The sequence below is a fragment of the Vespula vulgaris genome, chromosome 3 (assembly GCF_905475345.1).
Source record: "Vespula vulgaris chromosome 3, iyVesVulg1.1, whole genome shotgun sequence".
Lineage (NCBI taxonomy): Eukaryota > Metazoa > Arthropoda > Insecta > Hymenoptera > Vespidae > Vespula > Vespula vulgaris.
The window spans coordinates 9299969-9314787 of NC_066588.1; the positions used below are offsets into that span (position 1 = coordinate 9299969).

The 14819-nt window shown below is 29.3% G+C and overlaps 4 protein-coding genes across 7 annotated transcripts; 2 read left to right on the forward strand and 2 right to left on the reverse strand.

Annotated features, from left to right (window-relative positions):
• Nucleotides 1-961: 961 nt before the first annotated feature.
• LOC127062285 (phosphatidylserine decarboxylase proenzyme, mitochondrial) lies at nucleotides 962-4384 on the reverse strand. Its single transcript, XM_050990213.1, has 5 exons — nucleotides 3988-4384; nucleotides 3638-3905; nucleotides 3326-3559; nucleotides 2930-3221; nucleotides 962-2858 (listed from the first exon to the last, which is right to left on the reverse strand). Exons 1-5 carry the CDS (start codon nucleotides 4068-4070, stop codon nucleotides 2449-2451), a joined length of 1287 nt encoding a protein of 428 aa, XP_050846170.1. The 5' UTR covers nucleotides 4071-4384; the 3' UTR covers nucleotides 962-2448.
• Nucleotides 4385-4598: 214 nt separating this feature from the next.
• On the forward strand, nucleotides 4599-9082 carry LOC127062288 (ras-related C3 botulinum toxin substrate 1-like). Of its 2 annotated transcripts, none has more exons than XM_050990216.1 (4): nucleotides 4599-4932; nucleotides 5075-5375; nucleotides 6064-6275; nucleotides 6347-9082. In XM_050990216.1, exons 1-4 carry the CDS (start codon nucleotides 4726-4728, stop codon nucleotides 6647-6649), a joined length of 1023 nt encoding a protein of 340 aa, XP_050846173.1. In that variant the 5' UTR covers nucleotides 4599-4725; the 3' UTR covers nucleotides 6650-9082. The 2 variants fall into 2 exon arrangements, with proteins under 2 accessions (XP_050846173.1, XP_050846174.1); XM_050990217.1 differs by having other exon boundaries at nucleotides 4787-4932; nucleotides 5052-5375.
• A 284-nt stretch (nucleotides 9083-9366) lies between these two features.
• LOC127062290 (sepiapterin reductase) lies at nucleotides 9367-11738 on the forward strand. 3 transcript variants are annotated; one of them, XM_050990221.1, is made up of 4 exons: nucleotides 9525-9671; nucleotides 10470-10831; nucleotides 10906-11219; nucleotides 11298-11738. In XM_050990221.1, the coding sequence occupies exons 2-4, from the start codon at nucleotides 10597-10599 to the stop codon at nucleotides 11520-11522; spliced, it is 774 nt and encodes a 257-aa protein (XP_050846178.1). In that variant the 5' UTR covers nucleotides 9525-9671; nucleotides 10470-10596; the 3' UTR covers nucleotides 11523-11738. The 3 variants fall into 3 exon arrangements, with proteins under 3 accessions (XP_050846179.1, XP_050846178.1, XP_050846177.1); XM_050990220.1 differs by lacking the exon at nucleotides 9525-9671 and adding an exon at nucleotides 9905-10052; XM_050990222.1 differs by lacking the exons at nucleotides 10906-11219; nucleotides 11298-11738 and adding an exon at nucleotides 9874-10052 and having other exon boundaries at nucleotides 9367-9671; nucleotides 10470-10720.
• A 32-nt stretch (nucleotides 11739-11770) lies between these two features.
• Nucleotides 11771-14268, reverse strand: LOC127062284 (proton-coupled folate transporter-like). The gene is made up of 6 exons (XM_050990212.1): nucleotides 13788-14268; nucleotides 13463-13723; nucleotides 13035-13384; nucleotides 12673-12952; nucleotides 12410-12592; nucleotides 11771-12336 (listed from the first exon to the last, which is right to left on the reverse strand). The coding sequence occupies exons 1-6, from the start codon at nucleotides 13867-13869 to the stop codon at nucleotides 12107-12109; spliced, it is 1386 nt and encodes a 461-aa protein (XP_050846169.1). The 5' UTR covers nucleotides 13870-14268; the 3' UTR covers nucleotides 11771-12106.
• Nucleotides 14269-14819: the final 551 nt, after the last annotated feature.

Below are 14819 nucleotides of genomic sequence, written 5' to 3' on the forward strand. Positions count from 1 at the left end.
ATGATATTTTATAAAGCAGATGTATCGATCTACTATGTTCAGTAATATCAATGTCATTCTTTTTTTCGAGTAACCGATGAAAGATTATCTGTGTCCTTAATAAACAACAACGAATGGTCAGGTTAACGTAACTTACTGCGACATGATTCTACTGGGACTAGAAAATGCGCCAAGTAAACGAGCTTCTTCTAAAATTACTTTATTTTATGATAGTATAACTCATGTTGACTGTGGTACGTGTTCTCATGTTTGCGATGAAATTTTTGAGATACCTACAAAATTTTTGATAAATAGACGAATATAGTTAAAGTAAATAAAAAAATTTTTTAATCGATTATCAGACTTACAAAATCTTCTCACACATATATTAAAGATTAAACATAATTTTTTCTTAAATATAATACTTCAATTTTGTTTCATTTGGCTCGTATTAGATATTATGAAAGATTCAAAGAACCGAACACGGATTCTGTTTTATTTTTGAGGAATGAGAAAACTTGTATGGTAACCAAATGCTTCCTAATGTCGGACGCTATTCCAGACAAACGATAGTTGTCAAACTCGTAAAGGAAACATAGAAGCTTCGTGAAAACATTTGGCAAGTGCGTATGCACGGCTTTATTTGCGCTTCCTATCATTTTGATAGCACTAACTCGTACGAGAACGATCGACGAGATCGTTCCTCAATGATTTATCGTACAATAAAGTATCGAGAAAGGAATTTCGATGCCTTGGAATTAATAGTATAACAAAATTATTTGTTAATAAAAAAAATATAAAAAAGTATTACTCGTTAAAGCGAAATAATTTCTTTCGATAAATATACTTTTTTCTTGGTTTTTTTTTTCGCTTTTATAACAATAACGCAATGACGTGATGACGTCAGAAATAAAATTTTCTATACCCGCTCGTGTGTTTATCAAGATTTACATATTACATTAAAATTAAAAAGCAAGTTAAATCTTTTCCATCGAAAAATCTTTTTTTAGTTCAATACAACCAACTATTCTTTTTGCTTCTCCGGTTGCGAGCGAAAGGCGCTTGCTTGATTGCAAGTCATAAATTTTCTCCGATAATAATGAGATGTGTAGCACTGTTACGATCGTTCCCAAGCGATCCATCATATTTTCACAGGAAAATCCAATTTGCCATTTTACATAGTCGGATCGGTGATCGTTACAAAGATTCACTTAAGAGTTTTAAATAAAGATGTATAGAACTCTCCTGAATATTTAGAAAATAAAATAAATAAATGCGTCATTAGATTTCCCGTTTGACAAGGATATTATTTACTCGGAAAAAAAGCTAATCGTTTTATAAATAAATAATAAACTCCATACAAGAAAACTATTAAAATGTAGTATTTCATTTAAATCCCATTTCTTTGAAAATGACTGTCATCACGGGCGATTCATTCGGTTTGTTATGAAAAAAACAATAAGCGTTCCAGATAAATGGTAATAGGGCAAAAAAATGATGTCCTTGGCTAACAATGGACAATGTTTCTTCACGCGATTACACTGCGTTATTAATGAGTTCAGAAATGGACAGGCATGCGTGTACCCGATAAAAGCAGCTCACCCAGTTAGTCGGTGTTTTTTTAACACGCAAGCTCGGATGTAACATGTCGTTCTCTTATTTATCGACTGTTTCAATATGTTTATTTAATTTTCCAAAATTATACATTTATCTATATATATGTCACATTATAAGAATTATCAAAACTTATCACTTATTATATTATCCTGTCTTAAATCGTCCGGTTTATAATTTTTCTCCACAGAAATAATGACTACAATAAAATACAATAAGCTAATAACGTTACAACAATGACAATGAAATTAACATAAAGTAAAAGTGAATTCACAGATACCTGTACAAATCAACTAATAGGACCGCAACTTGCAGGGCTTCTAAAAAGCTTGACAGCTTCTAAATCTAGTTTTACCAACATAAATCAAGAGAAAGAGAACTTATGGTCGCGAAAAATTATTTTAAGTTTTAGTCTATCAAATTAATGAGGAAAGCTATCTGTTGATATAAATAAAAATATTTTTTCGATTAAAGATATATTATAAAAACAATTACACATTTATTTATAAATAATTACTAGATTTTTTAAAATATATGCATCTGTGAGTATAATTAATGAATATGAAGATGTGGGCACGAAACACATCTCTACATGATCATATATCACAGTAGACATAGGAAACAACCTGTAAAAGATTCAAACATCTCTCCTTCTCTCTTTCTCACCCCCCTTCTCTCTCCCTGTCACTCTCTCTCTTCCTCCCTCGCTCTGTATGTATTAAAAATGGATTGCAGTTATATATATATATAAATCTTTACACTTTAAAATTATATAAATACATATAATATATATTGTGTGTATACATCAAATTCTTATAGATTTTATCTAGAGAAAAAAATACTTTTTAGTAATAATCATAAACTTCCTGATAAATACTTTTCATCTGATTTAACAATGCATTCAGATAATGCCTGACCAACTTTTATGGTTTGTCCTACATTTAGACAAAATTGAAAGTCTTCTGGTGCCTCAAATAGAAGTACAATGGTAGATCCCATTCTGAATTCACCAAATAACTGTCCTTTAGATATATGAGTACACTCTAAGCTTGCATCTTCCCAACGTTTCATTTTCGGCCATATAATTTTATTTGTAGTTAATTCTTTATCACAATAGATTTTAATAGAACCAACATTAGTGGCTCCTACTGCGGCATAAGCCATGAAACCTTCCGCCCATTTTCCAATATATACCACACGCTCATTCAGCGAAAATAAATCTGGTAAAAATCTAGCTATCTTTGGATTGACACTTAATAGTTTACCTGTACAAATTTGTTAATTATGTATGTAGCATTCTTCAGTAAAGTTTTTAACATAAATGCAAAATCAGTACCTTGAAAATGTCTTCTAAATTCAATCTCCCAATCAGTTGGACTATGAAAACGATGATAATCCCCAGGTGCTAAGTAAACTGTTATTTGATATAATTGATTCATCGGATTTTTCAAAAGACTCTTCACATATTTTTTATTGTCTTCTTCCGTATAAGTTATTTTCTCTTTAGATTCCTGTAGATCTATATCTCCCAAAAAATGCCTAAGGTCGTAAGTCATCCCTTTAACTTGTTCTACACGGCAAGATGTTACTGGTCCAAAATGAAGGACAGTACCATCCGAAGGAGAAACCTATATCACATATATTTGAACTATTTTATAATAGAAAGTAGAAGATATATACATAGGAAATAGTTCTAATGACAAAGTAATAATAAAACATTATAAATAATTACCATATTTGTATCCTTGGCTATAGGTCTTGTTTCTTCCTTGAGTGGTCTTACAAAAAAATCTACTAAAGTTGGAAATCCAGACAAATCACCTGCTACTTCCTCCAAGTTTGCATTAAAAATTTTTGCATAGAATTGATATACACCTGGCCTTAAACTAACAGGTACTTCTCTGTTAGCTATCCAACCCCATATCCTACTTGTTATTCTCAATGGAAGACAACAATAGCAATTTACCTATGTACAAAACAAATATTAACTTTTATAAATACAACTTTCAATCAAATAAAGTACGAATATATTGTAGATTCGTACTATAAAATCATTAAGCGGTCCTTGTATTACTTCACCCTGTGCAGTATGTTTATATTTCCTAAAATGCCTCCACTGGAAAAAAGCAATCAATGAAACCCCTATTCCTATAGGGACAACTAACTTCAATTTTCTCATAGCAGAAATCTTTGAGCCTATTGATGTTTGGTTTGAAGTTGCATGTGATATATTTCTACTTAACATCCTTTGTTCTCCCACAAATTGCATTACATATTTTGAATAATGCATAATGTCCCGATCGTACTTTTTTCTAAAATGAAATTAAGAATAACATTTTTAATATGTTCAATTAAATACTAAAGAATTTTTTTTCATAACCTCTAGATACATACCTCCCATGTTGAAGCAATCGCAAGTGCGGAGACTTCCTCCAGCTTGCCACCAGGCGTCGCATATTCAAATTAAGAGCACACATTTCTGACTGATGCTCTCAGAAATCAGTTCCTAATATATAGAGGCTCTAATTATCTATGTCGAGCCCTGACGCAATTCAGCCGGCTTTGAATAATAAAAAATATAAAAACGCACTATATTCTTTAACCGAAGAATGAAATTGATTATCTATTCTCACACGCATCCGTTTTTGAATTCAGACAAAGGAAAAGAAGTAAAAGAATATCATAAATTCTGAATGAGAACATCCGACACGCAACGATAGAACAAGCCGCTAAAGAAGGTCCGATGGCGCAGCACTATGGACACGACTGCGTCTGCGTGCGTAACTTAACGCGCGAATCCCGTTGAGCACGCTTTGTCCTCTTATTTCCCTCTCTCTCGAACAGCATAATGACGAAAGCATGAGAGAGACAAGAAGAGGGCAGATTGTACCTGCGCGGCGATCCGTGGCAACGTTGAGACGTCAGGAGCGTGCCAGAGCAGCTGATGTTGGCACGAGAAGGCAGTAATATAACAGGTGGCTCCGCGGCGCGGCAGGTGGATAAATTTCTTCCTCTTTTTCATTCGGTCCAACACGGCCAGTGTCCATTGTTTTCTGACGTGCGCTACCTGCGCGCACGAGTTTGAATGTGAGCCCGCATACGCATGTGTAGAAGGAAGGGGTGTCGAGTGTCATGTATAATACAGATACACACACATACATACGTAAACGTCAGGTAGCGCAGATCCCCACCAGCAGCAACAGTGCCATTAGCGAGCACCAGTTTCAGCAAGACATCAGCACGGTCGAACGAGCACATCGTTGGTCCACTGGCGGCGCAGGTTGTTCGACGTCGAAAAATGACACGTTCGAGTGCGAAGTATCGAGGCTCTTCGTTGCGGTAAAAATTCATCACTGTGCGGTGCGATAGGACGCGATCCACTGTACTCGTGTCGCGTTTTATCGCGCTTTCTTAGCTGGCTTTGTCTACTCCGCGAGGTTATAATAATATTCTCTAAGGTGGTTTTTACGCGCGCATAAAGGGCCGCGGATGCGGGAGAATAAAGAGTGAAACAATGCCGCCGTCATCGCATACGAACTGGACGAAACCGTTGCTGAAGGGCGGCCAGATGATGCAGATGCAGGTAAAACGAGTTACTGGGAACGGACAGAATCAAAATTCCAACGGGAGTAGCAATGATAGCAGTGGCATCCCGCACGATCGGAGAATCAAGGTGGTCCTGGTGGGCGACGGTGCTGTTGGGAAGACTAGCTTGGTCGTCTCTTACTCGACGAATGGATTTCCTGGCGAATACGTACCCACCGCTTTTGATAATTACAAAGGTGCGCTATAGGACAGGGAAAAAAGAAAAAGATCTCTCAATCCGATCTATTTGGTAACTTCTCTCCTCATTTTTCCTCATTTCTTTTATCTCTTTTATCTATTCGTTTTATTACGAATCTTTAAGAACTTCCACTCACATAATATTGCTGAGACGAAACGTGAGAGAAAACGCGGGCTAGATTTAATTTGAATATTTTCAGATCTCTACGCATCGATAATTATAGAGATCGACGTCTCGATACTTTTAATGACACGCTCTTGAACACGCTTATCTTTGTTACGATAAATACGATAAATAGTGTTAAGAGATAGTTCGATAAATTTGTAATAATCTTGAGTTTAAAAACTTGGTATAGCGTGTGATAATAAATCAATGATTGTTGATCGTTATGACTGTAGAATAAATTTCTCTTATGTATAGAGTATTTGGATTGGATTTCTTTAGCTAGCGCCGCTATTCTATCTCTAATTTTCTATTTCTCCTTGATTTCATTTTTATTTGTAAAAATGTTTAATATTATAAATTTTTTGCATTGTCTTTACGATATTAATAGTTTTATTAAAAATTATTTTAAGTATGAGTAGCAATTTTACTAAAAGGAAGAAATACAATTATTAATAATTTTAACATGATATATATTATTAAAAAATAGTAATATTGTTTAAGAATTGTTTCGTTATTTACAGTTGTGGTTAATGTTGATGGACAACCTGTAAATGTTCAACTCTGTGACACTGCAGGACAAGATGACTTCGATCCTTTGAGATCACTCTGCTATCCAGAAACAGATGTATTTTTAGTATGCTTTAGCGTTGTATGTCCATCTTCTTACCATAGTGTCGCATCATGGTGGATCAACGAAGTTCGAAAATACTGCCCAAATGCTCCAATAATTTTAGTAAGTAATATTAAAATTTTTATTGTAATAAAAAGTATAATCAAATACATTAACGATCTCTTCCTTTCTAGGTAGGAACAAAAAGTGACCTAAGATCGGATGTTCGTCTGATGCTACAATTAGCAAGATATGGTCAAGCACCAATCACAACTGCTCAAGGTCATCAGTTAGCTCAAAGATTAGGTGCAGTAAGTTATGTGGAAACATCTGCTTTAACTCAACATGACTTAAAGGAGGCTTTTGATCAAGCGATTGTTAGTGCTCTCAACGCAAGACGTGGAGGTATTGGTTTAATATGTAGACGCAGAAAACCTCCATCGTTATGGCGTAGATGGTTATGTTGTTTAGAAAGACCACAGTCAAACGATGCGTAGATTTTATTCTTAAGACTCTCTAGAATGACTCTGTGATCATAAGCATAAGCTGCCTTGCTGTAGGAACTATCATCCATGGATTTAATGGTATTGTTACAAACTTCTTTCAGTTTGTAATCTGACTGTTAAGACCATACGTGATTGTCCTGGAATAATTCCTTAAGCCCGTTGCGGCGTAATTTATTATAATATTAATTCTATTTTTGTTGCTAGGATGTAATTGGCAGCTCGCTGGTTGTGATTTTATATCTGTAATTCTTGGACATTATTTTAATTACTTATAAGATTCGTTGCACTCAAACTGTTATGATCATTGAATTGTTTATATTGTACTACATAAGATAAAAATTGAAGATTACCATTACTCTCATTTTATTTATAATTATTTGAAAGACTTTTAATATAATGTTATTCTGAAAGAAGTATCATTTTCGTTATATTGAAATAATTTTAAAGCATCACAAAAAAAAATCAAAAAACTACATTTAAAATTTAAATATTATTTGACAAATATCAGTTTATGCACAAAGAAATCACATTTTTTTAATACATATATTATATACATCAATTATTCACAATGAAAACTTTTGCATGAATATATTGAATGCATATTTATATTGAATCGTATACAAGAGTCAACCATGATGATCAATATTGGTTAGAATGTTGTAAGAAACATACTATTAATGATATTCAAAGTTGTTATTATTTTCAATAATAACGATGTAAAAAACCGTAGGAATTGCTGTAATTCTGGGAATTACAATTTTGCTAAGATATATAGTAAATTCAGCAAACAGACTAAACCAAAAGTGTGATCGATATATTTTGTATCCAATTCAACTATAGCATGTGTCATTCGTGTTATAGGCAATGTATGTTGTTAATATTTAGTAGACAGGTATCGATAACAGAAAATTCTACAAAATAAATTATAGTATTACGAATTTTTACACAATATAGTTACGCTTGTGTTAAGTCCTCATAGATACAGGAAAAGGTAGACAAATTTTTGGCCAATTCTTGTAACAGTGCCTCAAAGTACCTTACTTGCTCATAGGAATTAATGTTTTAAACAATTTTATAAACTCTTTTTTTATATAAATTTTAATCCGATTTATATAAGACTAAAAACCATTTCTTATTTGTTTTATAACTATTTGTCACATGCATGCAGCATTAGGCTCACATTCTGTCTGTGATTATAGATCAAAAACATTTGCAGACCTATATCTATCTAATATGTACAAAATATTGATCATATTTGCAATATATCTGAAAGACTATACAATAATGGCTTTTAAGTGATATTGATCATATACTGTATGAAGATTTTAACAGGATACTTTAAGAAGTTTTAAAAGTAACTTTGTTTACTGAAGTTATCATCAGTATTGCTATAATACTCTGATGAAATTAACGATTATGCAATAAATCAACTGATTTAGTATTTGTGCTCATGGGTCCTATTATGTTTTGCTCATTTGATATAGAAAATTAATATTCTAAACTACTAAACAATATGCATGTATTAAACGTTCTTGATTGTATTTTATATTATTATAAAGAGAAAGTTACACATATAGTTACAGAAATTATAATAGATATATACATGTGTGTAATTGATGTTCATTAACAATTATTGTTTTTCTGTTTGCATTAATATTTGCAAAGAATCAAAATAGGAACAATACGAGAAATTCGAAATGTAGCTACATTGTTTTCAAACATCACAATATACATCACATTCATAATAATCAAAAACACAATGTATGAATATGATAAATGCATAGTATGTATTTGAACATGGTGGAACATTATGATAGCTTGATCTTTTATTACTGTTTAATAGTTGGATTTTTCATGAACAATTTATGGATATGAGATAATTTCCAGCTATGTTAATATTAAGTTATTAATTAGGTAGTTACCAACGAAGGTTTTTTAACTACTTATTTGGAAGCTTATCGTCGATCAGAATATTTTTATTATTTAAAAATTTTTGGAATAATTAGGGATTTGTTTGATAAACGTTTATATTTCAAATGTAATTTTTGTATATTTTCATATTTATATATGATATATCCTGATTACAATAATTAATGCATATACTTTTTAAACATTTTTACAAACAAAAGTTCAAGAGAATATAAGTATACAATTTTCGTATGTTAATTATGTAATATACATATTTGATATAGACATTATTACAATATGTTGCTGTACAATTTTTATACTATTTCTCATTTATTACAAATTTTCACTGTAAATAATATCATACTTAATTGTCATAATTAATGCACGTTATACATGTATCATATTTAACAAATAGTGCAAGTGTAACAAAGAATATTAGACTGAAGAGCCTACATATATTATAATTAATAATATTAAGTGCTTATCTCCTGTAATAAAGTAAATAATATTTTTGTACATATCATTTTACACATTTTTTACATTACCTTTTCAAACAAATAGCATATCTATAAATCAATATAGCATACGTATAGTTACATGCATACAATATTTATATTTTTTATTGTATTAAATGAAGAATTTTAAATCTATTACAATTTAATTACTTAAATCCGAAGCAGAATTTTTGCAAAAATATCAAATGAATACAAAAATTTAATGTAATCAAGTTAAATTAGATTAAATTGCATCGAAATTATCATAAAAAACAAACGTATCGAATACTCCTCTACATGATTGGTGATAATGTGAGAGTAGGAGGACATCTTGGAGCTGTTCTGCCAATAGGTTGGATTCAAGAGTAAAGGAAGAAGTCCTGATTAAATACATGATAAAATTAAATAAAAAAAAAGAGAAATAGAGATTTATCTGGAGGAAAATTGTGAAGTAAATATGAAGACAGACATCAACGATCCATGGTGTAGAACAGATGCAGAGGCCTTGAAAGATACTGGAGGTGATAATCAGTTTGAGGATTCCTTCGTAGAAATATCCGTATATGAACACGAAAAATTATCTGATTCGGAACAATATTTACAAAAATTGTGTAAGTAATTATATAACAATTAAAATTTGCATTAAAAAGCCATATGTTTCCATCAAGTTCTTTTAATTGTGAATATTTATGATCATTAATTTCTTTTTTATTATATTTTTTTATATTACTTATTATCATTAATTATTTATAAGTTTATTCGTTTTTATTATACAAGTTTTCATTTATATAACATAATATACTCCTATAATAGATTCAAGGTTGAAGACACTTCAAAAAAATACTACAAAAAAAGATCTTGTAAGTTCTTTATCAATAGCAAAAGAGGAGTCTATCGCACGTTTGATAACTTCAGAATATACCTTTAAATCAGAAGAAGAAGCTGTGTTAGCTTCAAATCCTTTAATACGTCATATAGTTCCTCACTTACAGGTGAGTTGGATAGATACATATGGCGAGGTATTAACTTTATCTATCTGAATTATTTCTATTATTTTTAATATTATTATAAAATTTTATATACAAGAAAATATTTTGTGCAATATAAAAGGAATACGATTTGTTTTTTTCTATGTAAAGATATAAGGGTAATAATAAGATTATTTTTACTCTTTCAAAGGAAATGATATGTTTTTATTATCAAAGTATGATAGCGCATGAAAAAGTATCTTAGATTATATTATATCTCTCTTCTTACCATATAACTTTTTTTATACATTTTGTGATCTTATTGAAAATAATGAAAATAATTCACTAAGTTAATGTCTTATATATGTTGTATAAAATATTTACTATTTATTAATGTTTCATAGCAATAAAAATAAAATAACAATTATATTGATATTTTAGGCATTGACAGCAAGTGAACTGGTTCATCTTCTAAAAGCTGACGTACTTCAAGTAGTTACAGAGACTGTTGAAGAACAAGAGTTAAACGATAAAAGTAAATAAATATATATATCTGCTTTAAAGGAAAATGTCTATTCCAGCATTATCAGGTAAAGCTTTCTTACTTATTACTGGTGCCAGTCGAGGGATCGGTAAACAAATTGCAATATCATTTGGACCATTACTGCAAAGGGGATCACATGTACTTTTGTTAGCAACCAACTTAAGTGCTTTAAAAGAAACAGCTGCACAATTACCTTCAAATTTAATAATTGATTATACTAGTATTGATTTGGGAGTGGCTACAAAAGATGATCTAAAAAGTGAGAATATTGGCAATACAAACCATAATTTTTAAAGAATGAGTGACATTTCATATATTTCTATGTACTTTTAGAAGTTATACTATCATCTTTGAAAGAAACTAATCCAAAGGAATTTGATAGAGTTATTATTGTGCATAATGTTGGAACATCTGGTGATGTTTCAAAATGGACCAATGATATGACAGATATTAACATATGGAGAAAGTATTATGATCTTAATATGTTTATACCTATTGTACTAAATGGGTTATTGATGGAGATATTCAATGAACAAACCAATACTAAAAAACTAGTTATCAATATCACCTCTTTACTTGGTATACAAGCACGTGAATCAGCTGGATATTATTGTACTGTAAAAGCAGCAAAAGAGATGTTTTTCAAGGTATCAGTATATTTATGTATGTTATGCTAAAATTGCATTTTTAATACTTTTTTTCTAAGAAAATAATTCTTTACGCAGGTGTTTGCCTTAGAAAATCCTGAAGTAGATGTATTGAATTATTCACCTGGTCCTGTTGATACTGATATGTTGCAAACTTTTCTTAAAGAAATGTCTAATAATGAGTTTATTAAAAATACAACTATTTTAACAACAGAGCAAACAATTACTCGTCTTATAGAAGTATTGAAAAATCATAAATATAAATCTGGTGATCATGTAGATTATTTTGATAAACTGGAATAAATTACAATCGATCTACATATATCAAAATATCAAAGCAGAAAGAAAAGTAAATATACAGATAATAAACAAATAAATAAAAAACATTATTATATAATGAAAACTTTTTTATAATATATTACACACTTATTATACTTGTTATTTCCAATATAAATCACTTATTTTATATTAATATATACTAAATGTTACAATTATAATAAAAAGATATTGAGCATCACAGATTGTTAAATCATTATCATATATTCATAAATATTTTTTAATATCACAGTGCAATATTTTAACAGTTTCTTTTACAAAAAACAAAATTACCAAATTTTAATTATTCTTTAAAGATTATTAAATAAACTTTTGAAAATATATCTCAATCTATAAATCATATTTTGTTAGAACTATTAAAAAAATATATATATAAAAATATATAAAATCTTTTAGTTATATGATTTTATAAACTTGTAAGAACACTTTTAAAAATATAAACATTGTTAATTTGCATTTTATATAAAAAGTTCTCCATATTTTACATACAGAAATGCATAAAAAATACATCTCAAATACTTTTTAACTAAAGATGACTTAAAAATTGAATCTTATTCACTCTCCTGTGAGAGCATTCTATATTGTAATGTATCCATTTTTGTAATGCGTATTTGTATGCATATTAATATTATTATCATTATAATAAAAAGAACACATGATATTAACCATACAGGAGAAGGATATATTGGAGGTAAATAATGAGAATAAACTGTTGTATATAAGGAAGCCGCAGCAAATGGCATAGTTGTTTCAATCGATGTAATTAACGAAAAGACTTTACCTATTTAAATATTTCATAAATTCCATTAATTAAAAATACATAAATTAAAATATAACTATATATTTTATATTACCTGCATCAGAAGATGGGACTGATTTAGATAAAATTGAACGAATTGCTGGCCCAGAAATACCTCCAAACATTGATATAAATATAGATAAATACATATGCCAAGCTTGCCATGCAAAAGCTTTCATAAAAGCACCACTTAAAGATGAAATAGAAGCCAACATAACTAGAACAGTTTCTGAACAACCTATAATTCATGAATAGATATTTTAAACATAAAATCTTCATATTAAACTATTAAACCATAAAATTTTTTTTATTTAATACCTCCTAGAGAGCCAATAATTTTGACTCCAATTAAAGTTCCTATTATACCTAATGCAACATTAGCACCCATATAGTTAGAATACTGACTTACATCCCAACCAAATCTTGCATTGCTAAATAAGTATGAAATTGACATATCGCCATCCATTGTTACAATATATAAAATAAGATACATTATACAGCACCAAACAACACAACGATCAAAACCATCTCTTTTCTTAATACAAGTACTAATAAGATCTTTTACAAGACTTACATCAAACAAAGAACTCCACATTATCTAAAACATACAATTTATTATGTCTTATAATAATATTTTTAATTTTATAATAACATAGAACTATGTTATTTTTATTACTTACTGGTGAAGTACATTGTATTGTTTCAGATACGAAGAATAATACATATATATTTGCGAACACTATAGACATAGCTGCCACACTAAGTGCAATTGGATATCCATATAATTTAAAAATAAAAGGACCAGTAAAAATACCTGCTATAAGTCCCAATGAAATTAATATCTCTAAGTAAGCTAAATGCCATGTTCTATCTTTTTCAAGACTAATATCAGAAATGTAAGAAAATGAAGCTAATAAAATTATACATAATCCTCCAAAGCATGCAGAGGGCATATAAGCTATTAAAAAATACCAAGGATTGATATCCCAGATAGTCATCAATGAGAGAAGACAAAATGTTAACGAATAGCCTATAATATAAAAACATTGTTATATTTACATATCAAACAAATTATTATATCAAGTATTATTTTCATTTATTCCTTTACCAGTATATCCTGCTAACAAAAGAGGTTTTCTTCCGTATTTGTCACTCCATGGTCCCACAAAAAAGGACAAAAAAGCAGGTAAAAGATTCTCAACAAGCGATTTAGACATAGAGATTAGACTTACTTGTGACTGTACCAAAGTATCTATTCTATGAGCTTCATTACTACTTCCATTTTGATTTATTATCAAACATTCTGTTTTATTAATATTTAATACAACTGTACATGTACGATACACCGTTAAATCTGTTAAGATAGTACCTAAGTACAAAGATAAACAAAGATAATATCTAAACAAAAAAACAAAAAACTTATTCTTAATTACCTGACATTGACATGGCAAATATTAACATCATTATTGGTGGTTGTACTGATACATAACACTTCCATCCTGTAACTATTGCCATGTTTTTTATAATTTGGTAATTTTTTTATTATTTTTTAACTTAATTACACTTCTTTTAAAAATTATACTATAAAAATATAATGGACTATTTATAGCAATGTTGAGATATATGTAATTCGCATGACTTTGTGATAATCATTATATCTGATAATTACTGTACTACGTAATTACATATCTAAAAAATTATATATAATTGTTCTTTGTGTCATTCGAGTCTGACTGTACGTCACATTGCCATAAACTAGCACTACTATTACAGATTATTCTACAAAAGGAAATCGTTTATTAAAAAAACTCTTTTATCAAAAAAGATATTTTCTACATAAAATCATGTTTACTGTTTGATCAGCTGTTTAATTTCATTTTATAGAGGGCATTAATATAGAGCATCAGAATAACAATGACATATAGCAATTACTGCTACTTCAGGTCTTTAGCTAGTTTGAAATACGATTTATACATTTGTATTAAATCACTTTATATAACAATACTATTTATTACTAAATTATTATTATTATTGTTGTTATTATTATTATTATTATTATTATTATTATTATTAACATTTGAGCGTACATATATGATTTATTTTTTTATAAGGTTAGAATTAGTTGGAAGATAAAAAGTGTTAGTTAAATTATTAAATTATTCGACTTAACTAGTGATAATTCTTAACAAAGATAAAGTTAATTATGTCAAATTAAAATTATAGCTACAATGAATTATAATTATAAATGCTGAAAAACTGTAAGTAAAAATTATAGTTCGATACATATTCATCTACTATATTTTTTTATTCTTATAAAAGTATGTTAGTTGAATTTTTTGGGGAATAATAAAACAGTAATAATATTTTATGATTAAAAAAGAATGTTTCTGAAATGTTTATGAAGCAAAGATAAAATCTTGCAGTAAAGAACAGATTAAATATCAGTTTAAAGGTTTAGAATTTAA

Excerpts from the sequence above, each read along its gene's own strand:
- LOC127062285 (XM_050990213.1), bottom strand. The coding sequence starts at position 4,070 with ATGTGTGCTCTTAATTTGAATATGCGACGCCTGGTGGCAAGCTGGAGG. Across the intron at positions 3,906-3,987 it reads CGATTGCTTCAACATGGGAG|AAAAAAGTACGATCGGGACA; the intron begins GTATGTATCTAG and ends ATTTCATTTTAG. Across the intron at positions 2,859-2,929 it reads ATTTAGAAGACATTTTCAAG|GTAAACTATTAAGTGTCAAT; the intron begins GTACTGATTTTG and ends AAATTTGTACAG.
- LOC127062288 (XM_050990216.1), top strand. The coding sequence starts at position 4,726 with ATGTATAATACAGATACACACACATACATACGTAAACGTCAGGTAGCG. Across the intron at positions 4,933-5,074 it reads TATCGAGGCTCTTCGTTGCG|GGCCGCGGATGCGGGAGAAT; the intron begins GTAAAAATTCAT and ends GCGCGCATAAAG. Across the intron at positions 6,276-6,346 it reads CAAATGCTCCAATAATTTTA|GTAGGAACAAAAAGTGACCT; the intron begins GTAAGTAATATT and ends CTTCCTTTCTAG.
- LOC127062290 (XM_050990221.1), top strand. The coding sequence starts at position 10,597 with ATGTCTATTCCAGCATTATCAGGTAAAGCTTTCTTACTTATTACTGGT. Across the intron at positions 10,832-10,905 it reads TACAAAAGATGATCTAAAAA|AAGTTATACTATCATCTTTG; the intron begins GTGAGAATATTG and ends ATGTACTTTTAG. Across the intron at positions 11,220-11,297 it reads CAAAAGAGATGTTTTTCAAG|GTGTTTGCCTTAGAAAATCC; the intron begins GTATCAGTATAT and ends TTCTTTACGCAG.
- LOC127062284 (XM_050990212.1), bottom strand. The coding sequence starts at position 13,869 with ATGGCAATAGTTACAGGATGGAAGTGTTATGTATCAGTACAACCACCA. Across the intron at positions 13,385-13,462 it reads TTTGTTAGCAGGATATACTG|GCTATTCGTTAACATTTTGT; the intron begins GTAAAGGAATAA and ends TTTATATTATAG. Across the intron at positions 12,593-12,672 it reads AATTATTGGCTCTCTAGGAG|GTTGTTCAGAAACTGTTCTA; the intron begins GTATTAAATAAA and ends CATGAATTATAG.